The sequence below is a fragment of the Echiichthys vipera genome (assembly GCF_963691815.1).
Source record: "Echiichthys vipera genome assembly, chromosome: 12".
Lineage (NCBI taxonomy): Eukaryota > Metazoa > Chordata > Actinopteri > Perciformes > Trachinidae > Echiichthys > Echiichthys vipera.
In genome coordinates, this window is record NC_139837.1 from 5,521,487 (window position 1) to 5,549,439 (window position 27,953).

The 27,953-nt window shown below is 41.8% G+C and overlaps 2 protein-coding genes across 3 annotated transcripts; one reads left to right on the forward strand and one right to left on the reverse strand.

The window, feature by feature from the left end:
- Positions 1-167: 167 nt before the first annotated feature.
- gyg1a (glycogenin 1a) lies at positions 168-13,748 on the reverse strand (the record flags this gene model as incomplete). Of its 2 annotated transcripts, none has more annotated exons than XM_083923863.1 (7): positions 168-2,355; positions 4,462-4,699; positions 5,591-5,717; positions 6,912-7,074; positions 7,350-7,524; positions 7,616-7,751; positions 13,607-13,748. In XM_083923863.1, the coding sequence occupies 7 exons, from the start codon at positions 13,746-13,748 to the stop codon at positions 2,188-2,190; spliced, it is 1,149 nt and encodes a 382-aa protein (XP_083779989.1). In that variant the 3' UTR covers positions 168-2,187. The 2 variants fall into 2 exon arrangements, with proteins under 2 accessions (XP_083779989.1, XP_083779988.1); XM_083923862.1 differs by having other exon boundaries at positions 7,616-7,754.
- Positions 13,749-19,100: 5,352 nt separating this feature from the next.
- On the forward strand, positions 19,101-27,842 carry pls1 (plastin 1 (I isoform); the record flags this gene model as incomplete). The annotated part of the gene is made up of 15 exons (XM_083924839.1): positions 19,101-19,188; positions 20,635-20,795; positions 20,882-21,011; positions 21,455-21,587; positions 21,716-21,797; positions 22,830-22,995; positions 23,478-23,620; positions 24,317-24,412; positions 25,163-25,376; positions 25,600-25,678; positions 26,328-26,442; positions 26,555-26,688; positions 26,813-26,936; positions 27,480-27,613; positions 27,704-27,842. Exons 1-15 carry the CDS (start codon positions 19,119-19,121, stop codon positions 27,840-27,842), a joined length of 1,920 nt encoding a protein of 639 aa, XP_083780965.1. The 5' UTR covers positions 19,101-19,118.
- Between the last annotated feature and the right edge of the window lie 111 nt (positions 27,843-27,953).

The following is a 27,953-nucleotide window of genomic DNA, read 5'->3' on the forward strand; positions in this document are numbered from 1 at the left end:
TTAGATTCATTTGTCAATTTTTACAATCAGTCATCAGTTAGTTACATCAAGCAACTTGTTACTTTGTATAAATGATCCCGTGCCCTATATGTAATCAACATTACATGAAGCATAAAGAAAATGAAATGCATAGACATATCGGAGGGTTAAATACATTTTTTCACCAGTTCTTTATTAGCGCTTCAACAGGGATGTACAGTTAACAGCTGGGGAACAGGACAGATCTGCATGAACTGATGTCATTACAATTATGTTCCACTTACACACTCATGCATATTCATTCAGCATGCTGACGAGATTTGAAAACCACAGATGGACTTTCATCTCGCCAGCTTCTTAGGAGTGTGGTTAATGGAGTGAGGAAAGTATTGTAAGTAGTTATGGATTGTGTTAAGTTTCAGGGTGCACAGCTGGAGTGGAGTGAAGGAGGTATTGGTAACAGGAAAGAAGGGACTTTGTTGTGGTACTAGCAGCAGTTACAGTAAGTGAGGTTTTGAAAACTGAATGGCATAAAGGCAGCTGGTAACACTAACGACAGCAGGAAGAGATGAAATGGGTCATGACATACTGATGTGGGTCTGGCAGGGACATAACATGCAGGGCACGCATACAGATGAAATGTCTAAGGAGCGCACTACAGTTTAATCCAACACAAATACATAGAAAAATCAACATCTCTTCAGGATGTGGATGGAAGTACTTCCATCACTGACCCACTTTTCAAACTCTGCCATGCAAATACAACACAACAGGCCCTTGTCTTAATACAACAACCACACATTACAAAGCTGAAGTCACAGAAGCTGGTGAGTGTCAGAGGCACAGATAGGAAGGTTTACCTACGTACTCTGGTGAGGTGAACACTGTCGGATTTAAGCGATTGTCATAACTGGCTGAAGTAAGGGAGCATGAGCGAGGTGAGCCAGTTATGTCATATCTGAATCAGTGATAATTATTGCAGGACAGGAGTTGTGGTAAAATCCAGGAACAACTTTAAAACCGATTTCCCTTCAACCACAGGCTTTGCCCACGGTCATTTTCTCAGTTTCTGTTTTTGCTGAAATGTTCCACAAGTTGGAAGACTCAGGACTGTGAATCCATCTCCATCAGATGCACAAGAATACTTAACGGAAGAGTCTGACATTTTGGGGAGTGTGCTTATTTGCTGTCTTCCTGAGAGTTGGATGAGAAGAATGTATCACGCGTGTCTGTACAGTGGAGCATAGGACCCTGAAAATATAAAACCCTTTCAAAGGAAAGTCATATTAAGAGGATCTTAAGCTGGGGAACATACTGTAGGACCCTTAGAACATAGATATGCCTCCCCTGGTTCTGTCCAAACTTAACAAAAAGCGCCTTCCAACACCTCTAAATCTCAACAATTAACATGTATCTCGTTTGTTTAATCCGTCCAAAAAAAGTGTAAAAAAGGCAATTTGGGGTGCCGCAGTAGCTCACCTGTCAAAGAATGCACCACATATACTCATTTACTGGTTCAGTTCCAACCTTTGAAACCCCCGTTTTCCTGTCAATCTTCAGCTTTACTATCAAATAAAAGGTTAAAAAGTCCATAAAATGACTAAAAAAATAAAATAGGTAGTTTTACGGCAGGGTTATGCCAAAGTATTTCTAGGCGGCTGCAACTAGTTGCTAGATAATCAACCAAGATTACAGAAAACGACTGGTCTCGGCTAAGAATAGTATAACTATGCATAAAAAAACCCGGAAATATCTTTGAAGATGTTCAAAAAAAGGGTTTGTGTACTAAACATTGTGACCATATTATACAGCAGCCAACGTATACACTGCTGTCTTAATGCTTAGCTAACCAGCTGCTGGTATAAGCTTCTTATTTAGCACACAAACATACCACGTGTGGTATCAATCTTCTCGTCTAACTAGCGAGAAAGCGAATGAGCGTATTTCCAGAAATGTCAAACTTTTCCATGGAGAGGAAAAATAGTTTAGAGTGCATGGGAATTGTGAAAAACTTCTACTCTGTGTCATTCATACACACGCTGACAGGATGCAGAGACTGAGGCTGAACGTCGCACCAAGGCATGCGTCCAGTCACCTGCTAATCAAGCCCCTGTGATTGGCTGAGCAGTGCATAAAATTGCCACCCACACAGAGCTTCAACTGGTGCATTCTCTCTCTCTCTTTCCGTCACGCTCCCTCGCCTACCCTCTACTTCAAAAAGGAGTCAAGCTTCCGCTCGATGTTGGCGAAGGAGTCGTCACCCATGTAGTCGATCTGACCCGCTTCCCAGCGCTGCTTCCTCTCCTGTGATGAAACCTTCTGGGGAGGAGGCGCGAAGGGCGCTGGGTGCTCTCTCACATCCTCTTGAAGCTTACTCTGCATGACAGAGAATAAATGAATCATTACACGGGACTGGAGCAATACTTTATAAGGACTGGTTTCCCCACATTCAGCCATGCCCGGCTGAACGCTCTTGTCCTCTCCCAATCAGTACATGCGGGCGTTTCGTCAGGAGAGTCAAAGTACAAACAAGACATTTTGCAACACACTTGCAGCAGATAAGAGTGGAGTCTCTCAGATGGTGACAGTTTAACTTAACATGAAGAGTAGAAAGGTTTTAGTTTCTACAGTAAACAAACACTCGTTAAGTCAATACCAATCAAGACATAATCGCTCTAGTGAGTAAAGAGCATATAACACAGAGTGCAAGATGAACTAAAAAGAAAATAATTCTGATCGAAACATTGCGTCTACTCCATTGAAAAATCCAGAATACAAATATACAAATCATTTTCATTTCAAATGTTTAATCGCTGTACACAAGACGTTGCTTACTTCACTAAAAAGTCCATTCTCAGTTTATGAGCAGTGGAGAATTTAAGCTTCCACATCACAATTCTGTAAGTGTCTGATCGATCGGCTGTGACTGGCTTCCAAACTACATACACTCAGGTTTAAGGTGAGCGCAGAGAAGCTTCCCCCTTCGGCAGATAAGAAAGAAAAAACAATACTCTGGTGTAAAACTCAGCAATACGCAAAACACTTCCTGGAGCGAAGAGGGACTTTACAGCTCGACTCTGTTCATTTTGAAAGGAATTAAATCTGTAATGCGTGACTTTTACATATAAATGCGTGCCTGTACATTCCGGCGAGTTCAAAGAGTTAACACAGTGCTGATTGAGCGAATTGCCTGGGAAAGCTCTTTGTATTTCCTAGTGTAACGAGTTTTGGGGCCTGTGGCGACATTCCCGCACTGGCGCAAAGATGCGTTTTACGTCAACTAGCCAGAACTAAAGGGGACAAGAAGGGGGTGAAACCATAGTAATGGAGCAGCAGAGTACGGTGGACGCTATGGCGGAAAATACTAAGAAACGTCCAAGAAAGAAAACAAAAGATAAAAATGAAACTTGGCATCTAGAGGAAGATGCAGCGAGCTCTCCTGCAGGCGTACATCCCAAGCCTGCATCAACAGGGTTTGTTTAATTACTCACACTGCCAGAGGGGGAAGACAAAGTCCCGCACGCCACCTTTAACAAATCTTCCTCCCACACTCAGGGGTGTTGCTGCTATAGTACACCTGTTCTGGTATGGCCAGTAGCATATTGTGGCTAATGTTAGCAATATCAAACTTTAGAAAGTTATCGCTGTGTTGTGTTACAGAGTAAGTTCACTGATTTCCAGTCTCAGTGAGGTTGCTGTGATGTCTTTAAAGCAACCGCCTCAGAATGTGGGTACATTTGGGAACTTCTGTTGTGCCATTATCCTGCAATTGCAAAAGTGGCATAGTGTCAAGCTTCACTTGGTAAACAGATTTTTAAAAAGCTTCACCCTGAGCCAGGGCAATACTTGAAGACTTTATCCACGACGGGCCTGTACAAACATGTTGATGCGACACAAGATGGCACAGCTTAAGCAAAAGCTGGCAGATTAGGGCAGTTTTCTCATTTCTCACTAACTCAGAACTGTTTAACTGTTACTCTGTTGCAACAGGCAGCGTGACAACTTCTGCTACTCCGTGAGGTGCTGAACAGTTGTTGGGAGATCCGGCTCCCTGCATGTTTCACTGACAACAGCAAGCTTTTCATGCAGTCATGACACTGCTGAGAGGACTGGAAATACCAGCGGCAACACACACCACTTTTGGCAAAAGACTGGTGGTGAGGAATGTGGAACGAATTTGCTTCTTTTTGTTTTTGTTGCAACTAAAACCAGCCAGTATTTGTATCTGGAGCTTAAGAAGGAGAAATAGATTCAAACACTTGCCAGAGAAAGTAGAGTTCATCCAGTGATTACACAGTCACCGTTTTGACACAGTCAGGACATGACAATTATGCAACAGGCTAAACACTCAATCACACCATCCTCGTTTATGTTTCAACCATGCAAAGCCACCACAACCACACCTAGAGCTGGAAACTCGTCTTTCATACACCCCACCCCCACCCCCCCGAACACACACACACACTCAAACAGTTGACGTACATCATTGCTCTCCTCTACGAAGCCGCTGTTGAATGGAGTTTCCCCGTAGGCCTGCTGCAGTAAAGGCATCACAGATTTGGCATACAGCTGCCACCACATGAGCAGGTAGTCGGGGTGCAGGTGGGGCTGCTCAGAGGAGAGGGAGTGACCTTTGACATCGCCCTTCTGAGTGTCATAGGAGTAGTTCCATGGCTTCACCTTTCCCAGGAAGTGCACTACCTTGGCGTCACGGCCGTACCTGTGAAAACACAGCGGGCAAAGTAAATGTCAGACGGCAGAAAAGAGGGGGAGAGAAAGAGAGAGGCTGAGATTTGTGAAACAGGACGCTGCCGCTATTTGCAATCAGCACAACAGCAGTGCTTGACAAAGCCCCAGAAGCCCCACAGCGATGTCACTACCGCTGAAGGACCCAATAATGTACAGTAATGATTTCTTGGAAATGTAATCCAATTTGGAGCGAGGGAGCGAGGAGAGAGCGAGCTCTGTTCAGCGAGGAGGAAGCAGTGAATCAGAGGAATAAAACATTTCTTTTTTTATTTTAAGGATAAAACTACTGATTATACCTTTAATCTGATCAAAAATGTAATATGATGGTGTCTCAGATCAAATATTATAACAATATCAGTCAGAGGTTTTTATTACATTACTGGGACTTATTACATTTTCAGGATATGATTACATTATTAGTACTAAAGGAGCAATAAACAGGAGGATCAATTTACCAGTATTTACTGATCTCACACACACACACACACACACACACACACACACACACACACACACACACACACACACACACACACACACACACACACACACACACACACACACACACACACACACACACACACACACACACACACACACACACACACACACACACACACACACACACACACACACACACACACACACACACACACACACACACACACACACACACACACACACACACCTGACCTTGGAGAAGCTGTTTGTCTCCTAACACACATGCACCCTGAAGTTTCACAAGCTATAAACTCAAGTCAATAAGTTGGATACACAAGAACATATGCAGGACCACCGGATGAATTGATTGCATGTGCGTGTGTGTGTGTGCGTGCGTGCGTGTGTGTGTGTGTCTACTGACTGTTTAAAAGCTGGTAGGTAGGAGTAGATGGCGATACTGCTGAGGTTGTAGATGAAGGGAAGGTGTTTGGAAATATCTGTCGTCGCCCAGGTGTTGAAGAAACTGTTGAGAACCCCCTGATCTCCACCTGCAGATGTGGACACACACAAATATGCTCAGAATGATCGTTTTGGACGTGATTTCCAGCTAAGGTAGAGCGAAATGAGAGATGGCTGTTTTGGCGTGTCAAAAAAAACAAAGTAATAGTTATGTGAGAATGATTTTGCATTTTTGCTATGAAGCAAGAATTGATTTTCCTTAATTCCGGTAACATTTACCATATCTGACCTCCGTTCTCTGGCTGCTGAAATCTATTCAGACACACTATAGTACATACCTGAGAGGTCAACACCACACTCACATACCGTGCATTCCCACAGACTGTGTCCTTACTGACATGTATAAATAGAAACTGAGTACCGACAACGCCGTGAGATGATGCTGCCCATTGTGAATGACAACATATGGTGAAATCCGTGCATGCAATCGTGGCACATGAGATGTATGAGATGTATGAGATGTATGGGATGTATGGGATGTATGGGATGTATGGGATGTATGCGCGGATGGCAGATGTAAGTGACACAGTGTTAACTGCAGACAGGGTGCAGCAGGGGTGAGGACGAGGTAAGACCAGGTCAGAGATAAGATTAGGACATATGTATGAGTGTGTGTGTGTGTGTGAGTGTGTGTGTAGAGAGAGGGAGAGAGAGAGAGAGGTTGCAGGCAAAAAGAAAATATAGTCATACACTGTGAAACTTGTTTCTTCAGTTAATCTCTGTCCAGCCTGTCAACCGTGCATCCCTGATAGGATTATTTATCTTCTCTAGTGCGCAAACTTTATGCCAACCTTCAGTTTTTTCTGGCTTCAAAAAGATCAAGATTGCAGAAAAGATGGGGAAAAAGTCCCAACTTTTAATTCAAAACACCAGAATTTTGTGTGCTAACATGCTAAATTATCATGGTGAACGTGGTAAACATCTCATACCTTCTAAATGTCACATTATGAGCATGTAAGCATGCTAATTTTTGCATTTGGCTCAAAGCGCCGTAACAGTTCAGCCTCATAGAGCTGCGAGCATGGCTGTAAAGACCTTTACTGTTGCTTTAGTCAAGAAGAAAGCAACTTTACATTGCTTCATTTATCTACGCTTAGTTTTCTTTATATCTGCTACTACAAAACCTTCGTTTCGGTGTCATTTCCACTTCGTCTGTTCAGATTATGTTCTAATGAGCCTTTAAGGGGCAGCAGAAGCGAGACGTGAAAACGTTCGAGTCTCACCGTCGAAGCTGCCGTTTTCACCGCAGAACGTGAGCAGCTTCTCGTGCGTCTCATCGGACGGTCTGAAGACAAACACCCCGGAGTTGAAACAGTCGGGCCAACCAGGATCCGGTGCAGCTGATAGTTCCTCTCTCTCAAAGAGTTCATCTATGTTTGACAGCACCTGAATACATTAAAATAAATGTGACATGCAGATATACTGATTTCCACAATAGTCACTTCCAGGAAAATACAGAACTCTGAGGCAAGCATCTGAGCGTGCAGTTCAGGAGTTTAAACCGCACGCCATTTGTCACTGCTCGGATAGCGAATCAAACACGAAAAGACATTAAAAACTAATCAAACACAGACGGTTTTGTGTTGTAATTAATTGTAAAAGCAAAACAAAACAACTTATTATCTGTGTACGTCCTCTGCCGTTGCCCGGTTTTGCCTCACCAATGTATCCGCGTCCATGAACACACACTTGCTGTAGTGTGTGAGCGTCCAGCAGTGCAGTTTGGTGAATGTCACTCCCAGGTCCGGACGCTTCATCAGAGCGAGATGAGCCGTGTCACCCGAGTCCATGACGTCCACCACGAGCACCTCATCAAAAATGGAGTGTAGTGCATCTCTACGATTCAGAAGACAGAAGGATTAGTGTCCGTGTGTGTTGTGTTGGATATTTGACATTTTGTTCACCCAACGACGACAGTGTGTGTTACCTGCAGGGTTCTGCAACATGAGGTCCCAAGAGTACAACCAGTTTCTTGGTCGTGTTGTGGTTTCGTAACGACTGGCCGAGAACCATCGCTCCCTTGGCGTAGCTGTCGTTCGTGGCCAACGTCACAAAAGCTTCGTCTGCTTGGAGAAACACACAAAGACACACACACACACACACACACACTCACTCATCAGCGATGTGACTGGCACGTTATCACATCAGTGTCATCGCTTCATGTCTCTTTTGTCCTTCTTCTATTTATCTGCTTTTTAAAAGTCTCTCATCATCTTAAAATGTGATGTATTGTACTTGATTTTTCATCAGAATAACCAGGGCTGTTTGAAAATAAGGAGTTATTTGATGTGAACGACTGTTAACAACACTCATGATGGATTATTTCTATGGAAAATTTAGATTTGTCAAGAAAGTTTTGTGCCCTGTGATAGACTGGCGTCCTATCCAGGGTGGACCCCGCCTCACGCCCGATGTCAGCTGGCATCGGCTCCAGCCCCCCCCGACAGGGGGGGAATTTTTTGAGAATTCTGAAGGTGTGAAAATATTGCAGAACAGTAACCAAACTAATTCAATTCAATTAAATTCAAAAAACTTTATTTGTCCCCGGGGGGCAATTCAGGGCACACAGAGCAGCAAATAACGACAGTGCAACTATACAAAAACATTAGAACCAACACAAGAATAAAGTGTAAGAGAAGAGTAAGTGTCAGGATGTTAGTGTGTTGTACAGGTTAGATACGGAGGACATCGTCAGCGTGAGATGTAGAAAGACATGCGTGTATCAGATGTAAGCAGAACTGTGAGCGGGTGTATATGATGTAAACAATGTAAACATGCAGTAGACTGTTGAAACAGGTATGAACAGAACTGTAGTGCAGAAAAGATATAAGTGGACAGTGATCGGATTCAGATGAGGTCAGACATGATACATGTGTGTAATGAGCAGACGTAAACAGAACTATAGTGCAGTAATAGAGTAAATGTGTGAAACCAAACCTGTGATGTTTTTTGGTGAAACTTTGGGCTCACAGCCGCCTCATAACTAAATAAATAACAGGCGAAAAGTTGAGCAGCATGTTTGTTAAAGCATCATAACAAATAAGCTCTTTGTAGCCTAGTCAAACGTTAATGATCACATGTGGCTCAGATAATATAAACACATCAACGCCAGTTATGTAAATGTACAATTTTCTGCTTTTATTTCCTCAAAAGATATTGTCCATGCTCAACACGCGGCTGCTGCAGCTCGTTTTTAAGCATTCAAATTTGCACAAAAGTGGGAAAACGTCCTCAAATAGGACATAGGTAAGAAAGCCCTCGAATAGGTAAGAAAGCTTCATTTTGTGCGCCTTCCACCGCAGACGTGCTGCAGTAAACTACATTAAATCAATGCACCGTTTTCTGCTTTTTCCTCCGTAGACACTATTAACCATCACATCCGTTGTCCCGTCCCGTCTATGCTGAATAACCCACTGAACCACAACAAGTATGTCCGATTCCTCTGCAGACCTATTGTGTGAAGTTCAGTGTCGGACGAGTCCCCCTTGCAGACATTAACGACAGCAGGAGGCACACTGCGTTTCTGCTTGAGTGAAAGTAGGCCGAGAGCCAGCAGATAGTATTCATCGGGCTGAATGTGTGTGTTGTGTGTTGTCGGGGGGCTTCTGGGAAACACGATTGGAGAGGCAGTGTTATACGGTTGCTAGGGTTTCGTTTCAGTGAATTATAAACTGACTAACGGAGGAGTGTAAGGCCCCATTTCGCCCACAAGGCCGTACAGGAAGCATATGTTGTGTTCTCATAGAGTTATCCGGGGCTACATAAAGCCATACCACCTACACACCTCTGCGTTGGACAAGTTTCAAAGTCACAAGGACAGATATTTATGAATAACACATGTTTGTTGTTGAGCTGTGCACCAATTCCAAAATAAAATGGAGTAAATTCATGAACAATCCCAGAAAATACACATTTATATATATTCTAATGTCAATAAGATTGTTGTATGCAAACTAAATGCATAGAGATTGCATGTAAAGTGTCCATTAATGTAGGCATTTTTATCCTACATGTCATTTCATACTAAAACTTGCAAAATGCAGTAGGCCAACTCTCTATTTGTGGGTATGGTTACGGCTATAAATGCTTTATTATAGCATAGAGTCATGTTTAATGTTATTGTGATCCAGTAATAGCAAAACCCTATGAAAGATGTGACACTACCGGTCTTGAATGGTATTAGAAAAAAAAAAAAACACTTTCAAGGCCAAGCACTGTGGAGCACGTCCGCACTGAGAAACAACCTGTCAAGTTAATCAAAGCCACATTAACCCAGGAAGTTCATCAGGTCGATTTTGCAAAAATAAAAGCGTACAACTGTAGTTAAATGAATCTAGTTATCATTGTTTATGTTTAGTCTAGAAAATAATAACAATTCCTATGAATTTTTTTAAAAAACAAACTGTTTTTGTGGTCGACCAACAGCTGGCCAACCAAACCAGCAAATATTCACAGTTTAGAAAGTACAGCCAGTGAATGTTAATGTTTGGCATTTTGACTTTACTAAAGAACGACCGCACTTCTTATTTGATGATCAAAAGTGTTTCAGATGAAGTTTGTTATGTGAACAGAAAACTAAAGGAATGATGGTGTATGCTGTAGTTTGTTCATTTGATGAAACTTAAGTTAATTCATAGATAGGCAACATGTGAATGCGATACAAAATGGCCGGAATAAAAGTCATTTAATCTAGATTTTAGTTCAGGGCTCCTCTACAAGAGGCGGCCTCAGGATTGTGTAATAATGCAGGTTTCAACTTAAAGGTTGAATATGTAGATTACTTTTTTTTTTTTTTTAAATAATTCACCCACGGCGCGTTTTGAGGGCTACAGAATGAAAGTATTGCTTTTCCATAAAAAAATATATTTAGTCTGAATTTATATTTAAAAAAATGTTTGAAGAAGAAGAAGAATTTCTTTATTTATCCCGCACGGGGACATTTAATTTTTTCACTCTTATTATTAATCATGTTACACACACAGGCCCAAAATACACACACACGCACAGACAGGACCTATATACATGCAATTAAGGAGAGACGTCAGAGCGATGGGGCTGCCAGTGACCAGCACCCCGAGCAGTTGGGGGTTCGGTGCCTTGCTCAACAGCACCTCGGCAGTGGCCAGGAGATGAACTGGCACCTCTCCAGCCACCAGTCCACGCTCCATACGGGGACTTGAACCAGCGACCCTACAGTTCCCAGCCAAATCACCTATGGACTGAGCTACTGCCGCCCCTTGACAGGTTTGACAATGACTTTCTGTCATGTTCTGTTTACATTGTACCAGCCATTGAGCAGCCGGCATTTCTGGTTGCCAGGGTTGACTGTTGTTGGGTGCAGCTACTGTAGGCTGGCACTGGGTGAAATGGAGTTTGCCAATCCTGCAGCTGCTTATTTGTCCCAGCAGCTGAGTGAGCGCAGACGGGCAAAAACCAGAGTCAATATAGGCCGAGCATTCACTCCATGGACCGAGATAAAAGGATTTCAATGGCATTAAAACACACGCCCACATGGCTGCGTTTCTCCTTGATGGTAAGCTAACTTTCATGTTTACTGAGCTGTAACAGTAACTGTCAGTCAAACTCCTCTGTGATACTTGTTTTTATGGTGCGGTTTGCCGGAGGGGACGGGTTCAAACCATTCAAACAGACTCCGGTCTCCTGTAGGCTGCTGGGCAACAAACATGGCTACCCGACTGCTGGAATTATATTTTGTTGTTGCGACTACGACCTTGAGACACTAGATGGCGGTGTTCTGCTCATTCTCCATTTTCAACCTTGAAAGGCATAATTCGACATTTTGTGAAATATACTTATTTGCTTTCTTGAGAAGAGTAAGACGAGAAAACTCAACTCAAACTACGACTCACTGGAGCTACGGCCAGCAGCTGGTTTTTAGTCTTCGTGCTAAGCTAGTCGCTAACCGGTTACAACTAACATGGAGAAATCATCAGTGACGGTAACGCAATGCGGTCTACGTAATTTCCACTTTCCCACGTTGTGAAATCCTGATGTGCACAGTCACAATCCACACTTCCACCTCACTTTACTTTTTACTAATCAGACCTCGACGTTAGAGCTCGTCCAATAATTATCTTATAGATACGTTGGTGGACTATTTACAACTGAATGAAAGATTTGTAATTTACAAAAAGTGACCTCTCAGTTTTCACCTGTAATGACCTACAATCTTCCCCATCTTTTAATAACCACACCTGGAGGATCTCTATCTAAAATGTTTTTTTAATTTCTCTGTGATTTATCATTATCGGATATTTCAAACAATCAAATATTGATATCAGCCGGACCATTGCTTGGGCTATAATCAAAACGGTTTAGAGTAGGGTTGCAACGGTGATGATTCGATATGATCTAAAAGATATCCTGATACACAATTGCGTCATCTAAATCTATAAAAACAAGCAGATACTAACTCAAAATTTCAGAAAATCCAATGTTAGGAATACGTTTATATTTTGCACTAAAGTTAAATGAGAAAATAATCAGATTTTTTATGTACCATGTGATTATTTCATATATTTATCTATTAAATAACCAGAGAACATATTAAATTGTGATATATATCGTTACAGAGACATGAAAAGACCTACATTAGGATAGAAACGTTTGGCCATATGACCAATAACACCTCAGGTTCACAGTATTATAAAGTTTTAATAGTATTATTATTAGTTAGAAAACATTTGTAAATGAAAGTATGTGTAAAAAGTGTCTCTCTTGAAAATAGGTCAAATGTTTCTTTCAATTGGTTGGGCTGTAATCAAAACTGTTTAGAGTCTGGTTGCAACGGTTTAGGGTCGGGCGATGATTCGATATGATCTAAAAGATATCCTGATACACAACTGCATCATCTCAATTTAGAATAACTGGCGTCCTGTCCAGGGTGTGCCCCGCCTCACACCCGATGTCAGCTGGGATCGGCTCCAGCACCCCCACGACCCCGACAGGGACAAGCGGTTGAAGATGAATGAATGAATGAAGCCAATATATACCAATTTAAAATGTTCAGAAAATCTAACGTTAGTAATATGTTCATATATTTTACACTAAATTTAAATCAGAAAATAATCCAGATTTTTTTATTTACCATGTGATTATTTCATATATTTATTTATTAAATAACACTGTGATATATATCGTTACAGAGATATTAAAAAAAGACCTATATTAAGATAGAAAACTTTGGCCATCTGACCAATAACACCTCAGAATACACCTCAGGTTCACAGTATTATAAAAGTTTTAATAGTATTATTATTAGTTACAAAACACTCTTAATCATCATTTTAACGGAAAGTATGTGTAAAAAGTCTCTCTCTTGAAAATAGGTCAAATGTTTCTTTCAATAACATAAATTTACAAGGTAAGATAACAGTCGATGTTCATATCACAGCACCGTGACCGTCGCAACACATCACTGCAACCCTAATGTAGTTCATTCAAAATATGCAATTTTAGCAAAACACTGTTTCTTCCTTCTGAACAGGATTCTGCTTTTACATGCAAGTGCGTTGCTGCTCAAAAAAAACAGTTGCATTGAAAACGCTTTAACTTTGAAAATCGGGACCGGAAGTGCTCTTTTTGGTTACGGACAGCTTCACTTTGGTCCAAACCGCTGCAGCGACTCATCAAACCAAACGAACACACGCATCGACCCTTAAAAATCACCGCATCACACGCAACACGACGTCATTAATGTCCCTATGAGAGCAGCGGTTCGTTTTGCACGCGGTGTTTGTTTGGGTTGTTTTGGGTTTTTTTTGCAGCGCTTCATAAAAAAATCGCGATATTTTAGGAGAACAGGGCAGTTCACGCAGCCCCGGTCCGGTCCAGAGTGGCCGTGCTCCGGTGCCAGTGAGGCGGCTGCGTGTAGCCGCGGAGCCCCGGTGTGTCTTACCCGACATGGTGTGATGAGGAGAGTCCACCCGGGGCGCGGGGGTCGTGATGGGGAAGGCGGAGGGTTTGCACTGCGGAGGGCAGAGTCTCAGCAGCTGGGAGCAGTCCAACACAGGAATTAAGCCCCACATTTTCCGGGTCATGTGACCACTGACAGCTGACACGCCCCCCCTGCGCATCATCCTTTATTCTGCAGAAATGATGTCGAAAAATAGTAAAGTTTATCAATCAAATACTCTCTTACAAGTTAAAGTAGCCTGCATTTAAAACATGTGAGTGTTTTTGCATCAAATTAAACTTAAAGTAGCCAAAAATTCTCATGATACAGAATTATATTTGATTATTTGAACGTGCATGCATCACTTTAATGTTGCAGCTGGTAAATGTGGGGATTATTTCACTACTTATATGTTGCTGCTGGTTATTTTAATTCAATCTCTTTCTCTGCCAAGGACCCTTTGCAAGATAGAGACTATAATTGAGATATTTATATCAAGAATATGAAAGAACAACGCAGATAAATGTATTAGAAAGACATTAGAATTGTATTAAAACATATTTTTAGACTCTTAGTGTGATGTAGTGATGCATTTCTTAGATTAGAAAGCAAATGATTAACTTTTATAGATTAAAACCTATTATTCGTTGATCTATGATGTGGATAAAAAGTACAAATAAAAAATAAATGCAAATCTTACACCATGATAATTTAAATGAATGAATCTGAAAACGTTTAAACGTGCAGAGCACCATTAACTCCAATTTGAGAGTCATTGGTTTAATCTTTAAAAAATATTTGTAGATTATAAGTCACTTATAAACCCAACAAACGTGCAGGCCAACATTTAATTATATAGAATTTTGAACACAAGATTTAAACATGTTACGCATTTTTACACTGTGCTATTATTAATTTTTACACTGTGCTATTATTCATTTTTACAAGTAAAGCATCTGAAGAATTCTTCCACCACTGACACGAGGTAGTTTCCCTGTTTGGACCCAACGTATCATGTCTCTGCACTGTAGGATCACTAATAATCTGCATATAAAGATTAAATTGTTATTATAACTTGTGTTTTACCACAATCTGGATTTTGTTTTCTGAAAGGACTTAAATTGAAGTTGTCAGAAATGACAGATGATAAAATGTGTGTCTTTTTTCCTCAATTCAATTTCAATTCAATTCAATTTCAATTCAATTTTATTTATAGTGCCAAATCATAACCAAAGTTATCTCAGGACACTTTACAGAGTAGGTAAAGACCCAGCAATTCAAGATTCAAGATTCAAGATTCAAGAAGCTTTATTTATCCCGAGGGAAATTATTGTGCAACAGTTTCGATACAAAACAGACGTCGTGGTTAAGCGTAGGTTTATACAATATACAACAATACGCAGCGTGCAGTTTAGCAGCAGATTGAAATAAAATAAGTACAAACTAAATAAGTGAGAAGGAGCGATAAGTTATAAGTGTTAAAAATGTTAAAAATGTAGCAGCATGTCCTACAGAACTAAGTGACAGTATGGCACAGTGGAGTGTAGCAGCATTTCGTACTGAAGTAAGTGACAGTAAACCGCAGTGAAATGTAGCAGCATGTCCTAAAGCACAGTAAGTGTATCAGCAGATAGTTACAGTAAACCATTAATAAATAAATAAAGTGATGTAGTGGTGATATAAAGTGACAGTGTAGTATAGCAGCATTACTTACTGAAGTAAGTGACAGTACAACTGAATAAAGTACAACTGAATAAAGTGATGCAGTGATGGTATAAAGTGACAAAGTGACATTTTCAGGGTACAGTGTTCCCCCGTAGAGTACGGTGGCAACGAAAACCTTCCCTATAACAGACAGGAACGTCGGACAGACCCAGCTCTGTGGAGGACGCACACCTGTCTGCACCGGTTTAAGAGGTGTGTGGCAACAGTTTAAGAGGTGTGTGGCAACAGGATGAGCGTCACTACAATGCTCTGCTTTTCATAGAAGAACAGGAAGCTCGTGTTTGATCTGTCACCGCACTGCCGCTGAGTGGTCATGACTTCACATTACAACATGGACACACAGGAGGGTGTAGTTATTACAGCAAAGAAATAAGTGAAGAGGGAAATATAGATATAGAAAGGTCCAGTTTTTCAAGTCTGTCTGAATACAATTTACACATTTATAGGTAGAGTGAAAGACTTCCTTTAATCATCCTCCTCCTCCATAACACATAATAAAGTGCCCTCTACCGTGGCTCAATGTGCAAGAGGATGTGCTGAAATTAACCCTCCTGTTGCCCTCAAATTTTACCAACACCATTTATTCTTGGGGTCAATTTGACCGCAGCAGTTTAAACATCTGGAAAATGATCATAATCAATTTGTGACCCAAGTTAAGTCGGGTACTTTATGTATTTATTTAACAAAATTAAAAATATCACTGATGTTAAACTGCATGGAGGGATTTCTGTGTGTGTGTTTTAAAGTAAGTCTGTTATTTTAAGTGCTATTTTGTGTTATTTGTAACATCTGGAATGAAAGTAACGTCCGTTATCAAGGACAGCAGCATGAATTTGACCTCATATAATATTTGAATTGTAAAATAGACGATAATAACAATGATTAAATCACCCAGATTATCAAAGTGACCCAAAGGAACACCGATGCCACAAGTACATGTACGATAAGAACAATAAAAAAAAATATATAATCATGATAATTTTAGGTTTTTTATGAGTCGTCCACATAAAATGAGGAAAAGTCACAAATATAAAGCAAAAAAACATAAAAAGATGACATTATTTAGAGATGTTAGACATTAAATGGGGTCAAATTGACCCTTAGGAGAACAGGAGGGTTAAATGCCCTCACCTCAGTAGTCCCCCTGATATCACTGTTTTATTTTAGTTGACATAATACTTCTACTATGCGTAATATTTACATGACAGCCACATTTCTCTATGAAAGGCAATGAATCAGTCAGCACTGCATGCATGAGTCTTTATGGATTATATTTTATAGTGTGTGTGTGTGTGTACATGCTGTGTGTGCTCTGTGGTCTTCACTCCCTTCGCCTCCCTGCGCATGTGCTTTGAGTTGCTCAGTGAATAATGCAGGAGGCTTATGAGAAAGTCTTTTTCCGACTGACTCAGTGTCCACGACCCAAAACTACATCAACTGCTGGAGGTGGAGTTCATGCCAGAGACGGGCGATTAGGAAAAGAGGGTAACTGGAGAGCACCTCAGAGTCACAGAGTGTAACTGGGCTGATCAGGTGTCTGAGGAAGTCCTTTTGTTTTTTTTTAGACATGTTAGATTCTGTGTAACCTCGTAGTGAGCGGGTACAAAAATGTCTCTAGTGTGTTTTTCTGAGTCAAGAGGAGAGAGAAACACTTTGCGCAGTCTGGTGTCTTGGTTTCGGCTGGTTATGGGACTTTGCATGTTTTTCTGAGCCGTGGTGGAGGTGAAAAGAGAGGCTGACAGGTGTAAACAGAGAAAACAGGGGGTTAAGAGAGAGAGAGAGGGGGGCAGTGAAAGAGAAGTGAAAAGAAAGGAACCAAAACTAGTCTGCAGCAAGCTGAATTTCTGCTTCGGACTGGCCCCTGCTCTGGACTCTAAGCCCTTCAGCCTGCATGGGACTCAATGTAAGCTTCTTACTTCTAGTGTTTCCTTACATTACAGTTTGACTATTCTTAAAAAAAATAATAAAATAAACTAACATTGCTTCATAAAGTTGGTAAACTTACAGCAGCTACAGATATTTTGTTCCTTGCCTAAACGTGCATGTCAAGTACTGATGGCAGAGCATCACGAGCATTCATCCTCTAAGAAAGAAGAAGGAGAAATAAATACTAACAAGTCATAGCTACAATAAAACAATCAGAGTTAAGCTGCTACAGCTTTAAAGCATCGCCGCATGTAGGAATAAACATTGACTGCTGCAGTAAAGTTGCAGTGTTGATGTGGAGTGGTCGGTTTAATCTAAGTGATGCAGTTGTGTCTGTGCCTCAGGTTACAGGCCTTTGTGTGGCCGTGAGGCGAGCTGTGCAGGCATCAAACACACGCTTCATGTTTTAAACATGTTGGACAGAGATGGTAAAAGTTGCACAGTCTGTTAAAAAACACTAGAAACACTCCTTTATCCCAAATACTATCTATATAAATATGTAAGAATGCAGCAAGTGAGACGGGACAGTGTATGTTTAACAATTATTGTTTTTTTTATTTATTCATTTCACATTCATTATTGGGAATTCCCTATTAATGAATGACTGTTCCAGAAAGCATAAAGGAAACAGGGGGGGACAGCTACAGCTGCTGTGTCCAATTGGTCACATAATCTGCCTATTAACCTCCACAGCTCTTAGCACAATATATCTGGTTTCTTTCATTCATGCAAAAAAACAAAGTATGACAGTGGTTTTTTATGGTTTTATGGGAGGTTTTGTGGCAGATGACTTCTTGGAAAGGCCACCAGTGGAGACTCTGGGAAGTCACTGTGCCTGAAGAGAGCCAGAGAGCTTCATATTTAACATGAATATGCCTTTAAATTGAATATGGATAAGGGCAAGGGTTAGGGCTTAAGATAAGGTCAACCCTCATAAAAGAGCAGATATGTTAACAGCTTAGGAGATACTGTATGGTTGCCTGGTACGTTCCAACCAAGGCAACAAAAAAGTAATTTTTTTCCCTTGATTTTAATTTTTACCTCCTGTTCCCACAAAATAGCGTTTTAGTGTTGAACCTTTAATGCTCTCTCCACTATAGGTGCATTGTAAATGAGATAATGTGCTCTAAGTGCAATGAGGCATACAGATGAACGTCTCTCTACAGACAATAACATGATGACACAGCTGAGATGTTAAATGTTAACTGTAGACTACGCCCGTCCCAGGGTCCAGGCTGGCCAAAGGTCCACTCTGCGCCTCTCCCCAGTGACTCCTCCTTGGAGAGATAACCAGCTCTCCAGCCTCTCCGGGATCCAGCTTCCGCTCTGCCCCGGTCTCGAGCCTCGCAGATCTCCGAAAGACCCGACTCCGGCAGCCAGTCCAGAGGGATCTGCACCGAGAGGCTTATGACTCAAGACAGGACTAACAGGAAACTCTTATGAAGGTACACGTCTCCGCGCAGGTGTTACTCAAAGGGATACTTTATTGTCAAATGCAAAGGTGTGTGAATGTATGTATGTAAATGGTCTGTTTCAGAGTAAAGAAAAAAGAAGTCACAAGGCGACCCTGGATAAATTCCTGTATACAACCTGACACTTCTTGATTATATCTATATATACTATCACCCATCTCGCTCGTCAAGCTCTGCCATTGTTTGTTATGTTTCTGATGTTGAATAAGTGACTTTTTGATCAATCCAGCAAAATCAGCCACTACTTTGTTTCCGGGATGATCCATAATCTGTGTGTGTGTGTGTGTGTGTGTGTGTGTGTGTGTGTGTGTGTGTGTGTGTGTGTGTGTGTGTGTGTGTGTGTGTGTGTGTGTGTGTGTGTGTGTTTCAAGGTTCTCAAAGCAGAAGCTACAATGGAGAATTATGTCACGCAGATTTCCAGAGACGACCTGGAAGATCTCAGGGAGGCCTTTAATAAAATTGGTCAGTTTCAGCTACGCTCACACTCCTCACCCTGCAACTGTGTTGACAGGAATCCTGGTCTAAGGAAGACTTTTACAGCTGACCATAAAGCATGACACTCATATAAGATAGTTGTGTCGCTCCCAGATGGCATAGTGAGACACATTTAATCAGTTCATTATCATAAGTGTATAATTACAAAATGATGCTGATAATAGTGAGCAATATGAATAAGGAACTCTATTCTACTACTCTATTATTGTATCATAAACAATTACAATGCACATCAGGTAAAATAGGAGAGACAGATATTTTGTCTTGTGATGTTTTATTAATAGTTAATGTATAAAAAGAGCTATAGTGTAAATGTACACTTAAATCTGACCGGTCGGTGGCTGTGCGAGGCTTTAATGCTCATCATAAAAAAACAAAGCCACAACGAGACAAGGTCCAAAATGTGTTTTTTGATCTTTGAGCTGCTAAATAACCATAATAACTGTCCTGACGATGGTATCAGAATAAAGGTCATAGGCAACATAAATTAGAGGCAGTTTATCATGTTGTATAGTGTGAGGAGGATACGTCAGCAGCACGTCACTTGTGAGGTTTTATAAATGTATATTTAACAAAAGGAAGAAGAAATGAGCTCCAGGAATGTAACAAAAACTATATTTGTTTTTGCTTTTTTAACATTAAGACATGGAGAATTTGAAATATTCTATATATACTACTGGTTTTAATTTTCTGTGCAGTTTAAAAAGAGTATTTTCTCATAAACCAGAGTCACAGGATCACCAAAGTTCACACAGAACACAAATGTCCGTATTAGATTGCACAGTTATACACCCAGCAGTTGTTGAGACTTAATTAATCCTCTGGGGAGCATGAATGTTTATACGAACCTCAGTGCAGTTAATGCTGTAGTTGTTGAGATGTTTGAGCTGCATCAAAGTACTACTACTAAAGTAATACTTTGACTTCTTTAGGCCTTTAAATGAAAGATAAAAAACCCAAGAAAGCAAAATCACTTTGGCTGCTCACTCACAATAACATGTAAAGAGTAGATATTGCTTCATTTTGGGGGATCTTAAGCCAGAAAGCCTAGTCGGTGCTCACCAGGTTGTCCAGCTGAAGGCAAGCATTTCAACATATATCAAGAACAAAAATTACAAATAATAAATCAATAATTACTATTTATAAAGAAATAACTGCTTATAAACCCGATCGGTCTAATGAAACTTAAGTATCAGTCTTTATTCCCCCTATAATCAGCACCATATTACACAGAAACTATTATTAAATTAAATTATTAGGAAACTGCGGCCTTTTGTTTGCCCTTTCTTTTATCATCTGCGTGCAATATTTACCAATAAATATTGAGCTCATCATATTAAGATGAATATTTGTAAAGCAAATTGACTCACTGTATCTGTGTGTGCGTTTCTGCGTGCGTCTGTTTGTGTTCAGACATCGATAACAGCGGCTTCGTGAGCGACTTTGAGCTCCAGGAGCTGTTCAGAGAGGCCAGTTTCTCCCTGCCCGGGTACAAGGTGCGAGAGATCGCCGAGACCTTCATCGCCGGAGACACCAACAAGGACGAGAAGATTAGCTTTGAAGAATTCGTTTCGGTGAGTTGTGATGCAGACTGTGAGCAAATGTAGGAACTTACCTGTCAAAACCACGCACGGAGTAACACAACAGGTCCCGTGTTCAGATCTATCAGGAGCTGAAGAGTAAGGAGTTCAGTGAGACGTTCAGGAAAACCATCACAAGGAGAGATGGGATCCGCTCCTTTGGGGGAACGTCAGGAAACTCCAGCGAGGGAACCCAGCACTCCTACTCTGGTGTGAGAGAGTATTCAGTGTGTGTGTGTGTGTGTGTGTGTGTGTGTGTGTGTGTGTGTGTGTGTGTGTGTGTGTGTGTGTGTGTGTGTGCATGTGTGCGTGTGTGCGTGTGTGTGTGTGTGTGTGTCATACTTTCTTTATTTAGATATGGTTATACATTCTTATTGGTGTGATTTCAGTGTACCGTAATGTGTGACTCTCTATATATCCTAATGTGTGTGTGTGTGTGTGTGTGTGTGTGAGTGTGTGTGTGTGTGTGTGTGTGTGTGTCATACTTTCTTTATTTAGATATGGTTATACATTCTTATTGGTGTGATTTCAGTGTACCGTAATGTGTGACTCTCTAAATATCCTAATGTGTGTGTGTGTGTGCGTGTGTGTGTGTGTGTGTGTGTGTGTGTGTGTGCGTGTGTGTGTGTGTGTGTGTGTGTGTGTGTGTTTAGATGAGGAGAAAGTGGCATTTGTCAACTGGATCAACAAAGCCTTGGCCAAAGATCCAGACTGCAAACATCTGCTGCCCATGAACCCCGACGATGAAAGCCTCTTCGCCTCTGTCCGTGATGGCATCTTGTTATGGTAACACACACACACACACACATACACACGCACACACACACACACACACACACAAACTAACACACACACACACACACACAGGAATCTGAGATTACAGGCACTCACTCACACTCCTTGTTCTCTTACAGCAAAATGATCAACCTGTCTGAGCCTGACACGATTGACGAAAGAGTCATCAACACTAAGAAACTTGCCACCTTCACAATGACAGTGAGTAGTAGCTTTTCACAAGTTTAGTTCATCAATACAACACATAAAAATACCCTGCATATGCTAGAAATGTGTCAGAAATGCATTGTAACCCTTAAAGGCTTATATAATGGGAAGAAGCACCAGATTTGTAAAGGAATAGTTCAACGTTTCAGGAAATATGCTCATTTTGCTTTCTGGCCAAACATTAGATGAGAATAGATGAGAGTGTCAATCTTGTCATTTGACACTAATAAGCGTATTTACCAAAGTGTCAAGCGATTCCTTTGAACAAGAATTTTCTCTCACTTACTAGTTATGCCTGTTTCACGCTTGGTCATTCATGCTGATTGCGGTCAAGGGGGTCAGAGCGGCTTCAAGAACGGACTTGCGCAGCCGGCGTTTCAATAAATCAGTCAATATCTAAAACGCCACAAAATTTGAATTAAGTGTTTACACACTTCTGCGTCCTGCAGCAGATTGCACGGTTCGGTGCACGGTCACCCAGGCCTTAATGGCGTTGAGACAAGAAGCCTGAGTCATGTTTCAGGAGGAAACTATGATTTTTAAATAGCAGAATTTATTAGATTTTATTGAGCAGTTAACCAAACCATTCCTGTGTCTAACACGTAATAAAGTCTTCTAGTAGTGTTTATATGGATGTCAACTACAGTAACAGCTGTAAGTGTAGATGGATAAAGGAGGATAAAAGATTAGTTGTCCAATAACGTCGCACTGTGGAATAACAGCAACTTTTATCTTTTTTAAATCATGTTTGTTTCTTTAGTTGCCTCCTCTGTGGAGAAGTAAAGAGAATATATGTATATGTCATTTTATTTCTTACTGGATGATATTTATTCATCCAGCCATCCAGCTGCTAAAAGGTGCAAGATGATAGTGCTGCGTTGGATTCATAATAAGTTAGTTATTATTTGGAGGATTCAGGGCACAGTCTCCATTTTTGCTGTGCTGTCACAACAACGGGGAAGTGCAACAGTGTCTCTGACTGTGCAAAAATGAACACTTTGATACAGAAATCATTTGCATTCGCAGGAGAATCTGGTGCTGGCGCTGAACTCAGCCTCAGCGATCGGCTGTACAGTGGTGAGCATCGACGCCCATGATCTGATGGCTGGGAAACCCCATCTGGTCCTGGGACTGCTCTGGCAAATTATCAAGATCGGCCTCTTTGCTGATATAGAAATCAGCAGGAATGATGGTCAGCACTCTCAAGCACACACACACACACACACACACACACACACACACACACACAAACACACACACACACACACACACACACACACACACACACACACACACACACACACACAAGCCCAAAACAACAAGGTACTGTAGTAATTAGGGCTGTGTATTTACATGAAATCTTGTAATACCATACGTATGATGACAAAGGGGTTAGGATTGCAATGTATTGCAAAACAGTAAGCAAGGCGGTATATGAATTTTTTCAATCTCATTCTAGCTTTTAACTATCATACACCACCACAAGTCAAATGGCTTAAGATACATTACGACACATTTGTATGTAAACTATTAATTAAGAATTGTGTTTTTGAGATTCTATACAGTATCGCAAATATATCATATATCACAGGACTCAAGTGTATGAATATACTTTCACACCTGTATTTTTAATAGAGACTGTATAACTAATGAAGTGTGTGTGTGTGTGTCCAGGTCTGATTGGCCTTCTGACAGATGATGAGAGTCTGGATCATCTGATGTCTCTCTCCCCCGAGGAGCTGCTGCTCCGCTGGGTCAACCGTCATCTACGCAACGCAGGAACAACTACCATCAGCAACTTCAGTGGAGATATTAAGGTCCACACGCAATTACACAAACACATGAGCATAACCAGTTGGCGATTTGTTTTGTTTTTTAACCACAACTAGTTAACCGTCTAATGAATCTTTTGGTTCTGTATTTTTTAACACAGAACCCCCTACTTTTATGATCTGGAGACACTTATAGATCCAAAATGAAGAAAAGTCTGTCTGCTACTTCAGCACCATGGACAGAACCATGGATTTATCAATACACAGCTGTTTCAGAGCCACGGTCGGGGCCGTAGGTTCTAACTTGCACAAACCCCAGTCTGATAAAGAATCAATGAGTTAGGCAGACTCATCTCATCTCATCTTCAACCTCTTATCCGGGGTCGGGTGGCGGGGGCAGCAGCTTTAGCAGGGGACCCCAAACTTCCCTTTCCCGGGCCACATTAACCAGCTCTAACTGGGGGATCCTGAGGCGTTCACAGGCCAGTGTGGAGATATAATCTCTCCGCCTGGTCCTGGGTCTCCGATGCTTCCTCCCAGCTGGACGTGCCTGGAACACCTCCCTAGGGAGGCAGACTAGATTAACATTAAACTAAACAACCCCTCTGCTCCTGCGCTCTCTCTGCTACTAGAGGATGGAGACGGCAGGGGGTGGATGGCGGTTTAGCGTGGGGCGTACATTTTGATCCCCCCTCAAATTGCCGACTGAGTGTAACCCCTTCTTGGACTGTACCCCTGTAGGACTCGCGAGCCTACTTCTACCTGTTGGACCAAATTGCTATCCAAGAAGAGCAGGACTACAAAACAACCGTCAAAATCGACAAGAGCGGCCTCAATGTGAGTTCGTTTTTGTGACGTTTTCAAATCACAGTGAGAAATGTCAAATGTGTCAAATGTGAAGGTGATAAAATTGTGAACCTGTAAAGCAGCAGTGTCAAACTCAAATTGACAGTGGGCCAAATTTAAAAACTGGGACAAAGTTGCGGGCCAAACTCAATATTTACTAAAATAATTTCCCTTCAGTTGTGTAACGCTGACCCTTTCCAGTGCAGGTCCTTGTTCTTGTCGTGGTGTTTCTTCTGTTTGATTCTTTGGTTACAGCCACGGTGGCTCTGCAGACGAGACAAACAGCTCTTTACCTTCAGACACAGATCATCTGCCTCCCACCGCTGCTGAAAGATCCTGTCCTCCATCTTTCTTTTGGTCGTTTTTGGGGAGGGGTAGATTAAGTGTGTCTGCAGAGACTGGTAGCATGGATGCTCATGTTTGTCAACAGAAAAGTAGACGTTTGTGTGCTTTATACTCGCAGAACCTCGATATTATCTTGCGGGCCAAATATAATTACACCGCGGGCCAGATTTGGCCCACGGGCCTGAGTTTGACACCCCTGCTGTAAAGTGTGATTAAGACAAGTGTTTCTTTTTACGGTAAATTGTAAATTTTGATTAACATATTGATGTGTAAACCTTCTTTGCATGTCTGTCAGTGTACATAAATCAGAATGACTTGGATTCTGGCTTATGGTTATACATATGCAGCATCTGTACCGTGCATGTACACCTGTGTCTGTTTTATGTGTATGTGAAGGTGCGTGATTTGGACCAAAGGGCCGAGTTGATGCTGCAACAGGCGGCCCGACTGGACTGCAGACAGTTTGTCTCTCCTCATGACGTCACATCTGGGAACAGCAAACTCAACATGGCTTTTGTGGCCAACCTGTACAACATGCATCCCGGTGTGCAGAAGGCTCAGATCAACGGCAGCAGCAGCGCCAACGCCATAGAGACTGCGCACATAGAGCGTAAGACACAACACTCACTGAATAAAAGAGGCGTTCAGTATGATTAGGCTGCATCACATCAGGGTCGAGGCTGCTCATTGTTTCTCTATTAAACCCACATTCAGTCATGAAGTCAGTCCAGATTGTATACGTTAAACACACGGGTTCAGCTGAACCTAAAACAATCCTATCAGGTGGTAGAGGACATGAGGCGGATGTTTTTCATGTCTTCATGTCTTTCCAGCTGAGTCCAACGAAGAGAAAACATTTCGAAATTGGATGAACTCTCTGGGCGTCTCTCCATATATCAACCGCCTTAGCAGGTATGTCATCACGTCAGCGTGGTTCATATTATCCAGGTAGGGGATGGATGCTATGCATTCATACAATTTATACCCAGTATAACCAGTAATGAGGATAGGAGGACATTTGGGCAATTTGAAATCAGCCAAATAACAAATGACTTTTACAAACTGGCCTTATATATTTCTTTTTATTGAATTATATATGTTATTGTCCTTGTTGTTTTGGATCTATACATTTGTTTTTTTTGTTCCTATGTGCTTCTAAACTTGTTTTATTGAAAGGTGTCATAAATAAAGGTATCATTAGTAGTAGTAGTAGTAGTAGTAGTAGTAGTAGTAGTAGTAGTAATAATAGAGTATTGTACTGGTAGGCGTAACGCAGGGTGCCTTGCTCAAGAGTGAAATAGCATTGTTATTACTTCATTTTCTGTTTGCACATTTTCACAGCTTCTCTTAAAGGTCCCATATTATAATTTGCAGGTTCATATTTGTATTTCGGTTTCTACTAGAACATGTTAACGTGCTTTAATGTCCTAAAACACATTATTTTTCTCATACTGTCTGAACCGAAAATGCTCCTGTCTCTTTAAATCGCCTTCCGAAAAGCAACTGTTGCTGCAGTGGTGCTTGTTTCGCTCATGTTCTCTGTCTGTTTGGTCTTCCGCAGTGACCTTTGTGATGGTTTGGTGATCATGCAGCTTTATGAGAAGGTTAATGTGCCTGTGAACTGGAAGAAAGTGAACAACCCGCCTTATCCTGTCCTGGGGGCCAATATGAAGAAGGTGTGCGCACTTTGTACATGCACATTAATTAAATGGAAAGCTGGTGAGCACCAAAAAACATTTAATGGCAAAATAAAAGGAAAGTAACACTGTTTTTTTTCACATATATTAGCTGGAGAACTGTAACTATGCTGTGGAGCTGGGCAGAGAGGTCGCTCACTTCTCTCTGGTCGGCATCGGAGGAGAAAACTTGAACGAGGGGAGCCGAATGCACACCCTGGCGCTGATCTGGCAGCTGATGAGGAGGTACATGCAACGTCCAGAGCTGTGGGATATGTGGCTTGCTGTAATATATTGTTTTGGAAAAGACAGACTTGGATACAACTGTTCTTTGGGCAGTTACACTTCTATCCTGCTTGATGTCATTCAGGTACACGGTGTTGGTTTTGTCAGACCTGGGTGATGGAGAGAGGGTTGGAGATCAGATCATCCTCAGCTGGGTCAACAGCACCTTGAGCCAGAAACGCAAGGACACACAGATCAGCAGCTTCAAGGTGTGTGTGTGTGTGTGTGTGTGTGTGTGTGTGTGTGTGTGTGTGTGTGTGTGTGTGTGTGTGTGTGTGTGTGTTTGTGTGTGTGTGTGTGTGTGTGTGTGTGTGTGTGTGTGTGTGTGTGTGTGTGTTTATGTGAATGTATTTGAAGGCGACACAGTGGTGTGGTGGTTAGCACTGTCGCCTCACAGCGAGGGGGTTCCAGGTTTGAATCCCAGCTGGGTTCCTTCTGTGTGGAGTTTGCATGTTCTCCGCGTGTCTGCGTGGGTTTTCTCCGGTTTCCTCCCACAGTCCAAAGACGTGCACGTGTTAACACGTTCAATGATGACTCTAAAATTGCCGTAGGTGTGAATGTGAATGGCTTTCTATGTGTCCTGCGATAGACTGGCGTCCTGTCCAGGGTGGACCCCGCCTCACGCCCGATGTCAGCTGGGATCGGCTCCAGCCCCCAGCGACCCCGACAGGGACAAGCGGTTGAAGATGAATGAATGGTGTATTTGAGTAAACACACGGCTGCATTTAACCCTGTTTCCTTGTTTTCTGCAGGACAAAGTGATCAGCACCAGTCTGCCAGTGATTGACCTCCTCGACGTCATCGCACCTGGTACCGTCAAGTGGGACATGGTGAAGAGAGGAGAGAAGGGATGGCTGAAGGATGCAGATAAACTCAACAATGCAAAGTAAAAAAACACCCACAGTTTCCTTGTTTAACCCCGCTTCCTGCATTCTCGCAGTCTGCTAACTCCTCTCTCTTCCTGTTCCTCTCCCAGGTATGCGATCTCATTGGCTCGTAAGATCGGAGCTCGCGTCTACACACTTCCTGACGATTTGGTGGCTGTGAATCCCAAAATGGTGATGACGCTGTTTGCCTCCCTCATGGGCCACAGTTTGAAAAAAGTCAAGCGCTAAAAAAGACACGAACAAACCACCTGGAAACCAACCACCGATATACATTTTGCTTCTACGCGCTCTTTATCCCCCTCCATCTATTTCTCGTAATCTTAATTTCTTTTCTTTGAA